The sequence below is a fragment of the Populus euphratica genome, unplaced genomic scaffold (genome assembly GCF_000495115.2).
Source record: "Populus euphratica unplaced genomic scaffold, PopEup_1.0 scaffold1268.1, whole genome shotgun sequence".
Lineage (NCBI taxonomy): Eukaryota > Viridiplantae > Streptophyta > Magnoliopsida > Malpighiales > Salicaceae > Populus > Populus euphratica.
The window spans coordinates 12,861-15,978 of record NW_011501121.1 but is presented as its reverse complement, the minus strand read 5'-3'; the positions used below and the strand labels follow the sequence as shown (position 1 = coordinate 15,978).

General features: G+C 39.6%; 1 protein-coding gene across 1 annotated transcript in view; it reads right to left on the bottom strand.

The window, feature by feature from the left end:
• Positions 1 to 250: 250 nt before the first annotated feature.
• The window catches only part of LOC105117275 (uncharacterized), a 6,372-nt gene continuing 3,504 nt past the window's right edge, over positions 251 to 3,118 (bottom strand). The window contains 8 exon segments of the mRNA XM_011014883.1: positions 251 to 622; positions 625 to 1,162; positions 1,241 to 1,393; positions 1,426 to 1,499; positions 1,629 to 2,030; positions 2,256 to 2,652; positions 2,740 to 3,030; positions 3,032 to 3,116. Of these exon segments, the coding sequence (XP_011013185.1) occupies positions 251 to 622; positions 625 to 1,162; positions 1,241 to 1,393; positions 1,426 to 1,499; positions 1,629 to 2,030; positions 2,256 to 2,652; positions 2,740 to 3,030; positions 3,032 to 3,116 (2,312 nt within the window).

Genomic DNA, 3,118 nt, shown 5'->3' with positions numbered 1-3,118 from the left:
TATTTTAAGAAAAATTTCTTTCCCCCCGTGTGGTGTGCAATATAGGTCAGGTTTGACTTTTGGGTTAGTTCTCTCCAAATTAGGCATTGGTTGAGCATATTATGATTCTTTAGTCATATGTGAAATCGGTTCTTTTAAGTAAAATGATTCAAATGTCATGAGATCACGCGTTTTATACAACAACGTTTTTTTTTATAGAAAGAATTAATGGCCAAACTTTATTTTATTGACTGGGAAACCATGGAATACATTAAGCATAATATTTTTTTATAGAGTCAGAATTCACAAGTCTAGCTAAATCTTCTCCATCCATTCTAGATAACAATAGAGCTCCTCCTGAGAAAGCTTTCTTCACCACGTAAAGGCCATCATAGTTGGGTGCCCATTTACTCTGATCTTCTCCTGGTAAAGGCAATATTTTCTTCAGTACAAGGTCTCCTTCTTGGAATCCTCGAGGTCGAACCCTTTTGTTATATGATTTGGCCATCCTTCTTTGGTAGAGTTGATGGTGACAAATTGCAGCTATTCTCTTCTCACTTATCAGATTCAGTTGTTCGTATCTAACTTTCACCCATTCTGCCTCTTCTAGCTCAGAGTCGATCAGTACTCTCAATGATGGGATATCTCTACTTCTAAAGGCATCATTGCCTCCATTCCATATACCAAAGTGTACGGGGTAGCTCCTGTGGAAGTTCGAACTATGGTGCGGTATGCATGAAGGGAAAATGGCAACATCTTGTGCCAATCCTTGTAGGTGACTACCATCTTCTGAATAATCCTCTTGACATTCTTATTGGCAGCTTCTACTGCGCCATTCATCTTTGGCCTATATGGTGAGGAATTGGAGTGCTTGATTTTCCATTTAGCACAGAGTTCTATTATCATCTTTCCATTAAAGTTCTGGGCATTATCGATTATAATCTTTTCTGGTGGGCCATATCGACAGATCAAATCTCTTTCAATAAATTTCTTCACCACCTTTTGTGTTATATGAGCAAATGATCCAGCTTCTACCCATTTCGTAAAGTAGTCGATGTCTATGAGAATAAACCTATGACCATTGCTGGCTTTTGGGTTGATAGGCCCAATCACATCAATTCCCCACATTGCAAAAGGCCATGGAGATGTTAGGTTAAACAAGGGAGCTGGAGGGGCGTTGATTTTGTCACCGTACACTTGGCACTTATGGCATTTTCAGACATAGTCAATGCAATCCTTTTCTAATGTCATCCAAAAGTAACCGCCCCTTTGTATTTTCCTAGCCATAATGTGTCCATTAGCGTGTGTTGAGCAAATCCCTTCATGGACTTCTTGTAATGCCTTTCTTGCCTCGACCTCATCCAAACACCTCAACAAAGTCCCATCAGATGATTTCTTGTACAAAATATCCAAACACCTCAACAAAGTCCTGACACGACTAAAAGATTGATGTAGAAGTCCATTGCTAACCTCCTCAAGGTCTTCTTATCAATTTTGGATGCCCTCATGGGGTATGCCTGGTTTCGGATAAAATTTCTTATATCATAGTACCAAGGGTTTCCATCTATCTCTCCTTCGATTGAGCAGCAATGCGCTGGGTTATTTTGGATATCAATATGGACTGGTTGTACGTTGCATCCAAAATCTATTCTAGCCATAGCAGCTAGTGTGGCTAAGGCATCAGCAAACTGATTTACTTCTCTTCCTAGATGGGTAAACTCTATTTCCTCAAATTCTCCAGCCAGTTTAGCCAGGTATTCTTGGTAAGGTCTCAACTTCTTTTCCTTGGTTTGCCATTCTCCTTTCACTTGGCAAATAATCAACATTGAGTCTCCATACACATCTATCTTTCTGATATTTAGCTCCAATGCAGCTTCTAACCCGATGATGCAAGCCTCGTACTCAGCCATATTGTTAGTACACCCGAACTGTAACTTGACTAAAACTGGATACTGTTTGTTATTAGGGGAGATTATTGCTGCACCTGCTCCATTACCACATACATTTACAGCACCATCAAAGTACATAGTCCATACATCTAATTTCCTTTCCTCGACTGAAAGCACATCTTCGTCAGGAAAGTCAAAGTTCAATGGCTCATAATCTTCCATAGCATTGTCAGCCAGGTGATCGGCAACATACTCAGCCATGTTGTTAGTGCACCCAAACTATAACTTGACTGAAACCGGATACTGTTTGTTATTAGGGGAGATTATCACTACACCTGCTCCATTACCACATACATTTACAGCACCATCAAAGTACATAGTCCATACGTCTGATTTCCTTTCCTCGACTGAAAGCACATCTTCGTCAGGAAAGTCAAAGTTCAATGGCTCATAATCTTCCATAGCATTGTCAGCCAGGTGATCGGCAATGGCACTCCCTTTTACAGCTTTCCTTGTCATATATAATATGTCATATTCAGCCAACAGAACTTGCCATCTTGCAATTCGGCTTGATAGATAGGGCTTTTCACATATGTACCGCAACAGATCTAATTTTGAAATTAACCATGTGGTGTGATACAACATATACTGGCGTAACCTTTTTGTAGCCCATATGAGTCCGCAACATAGTTTCTCAATTACAGTATACCTAGCCTCGCATTCTGTAAACTTCTTGCTTAGGTAATAAATGACCTTTTCTTTTCTTCTGGTCTCGTCATGTTGGCCAAGTACACATCCCATCGCTATTTCAGTTACTATTAAGTACAATATCAACAGCCTTTCTGGTATAGGAGGAACAAGCAGGGGTGGATTTAGCAGGTACTGCTTGATTTTCTTGAAAGCCTCTTCGCACTCTTTATTCCAAATTCCAGGATTCTTCTTCCTTAACAAACGAAAGATTGGATCGCAAGTCGTGGTTAATTGGGATATAAATCGAGCAATGTAATTTAACCTTCCTAAGAATCCTCTTACATCCTTCTCAGTCTTAGGAGCTGGCATACATTGAATAGCCTTTACTTTGTCAGGATCCACTTCTATCCCTTTATCACTCACCACAAATCCCAACAACTTCCCAGATTTTACACCAAACGAACACTTTGCTATATTTTCTTAGTCTTTCAAATAATTTCTTCAATATTTGGACATGATTCTCTCCTTCTCTAGATTTAGCAATCATATCATCCACGTAT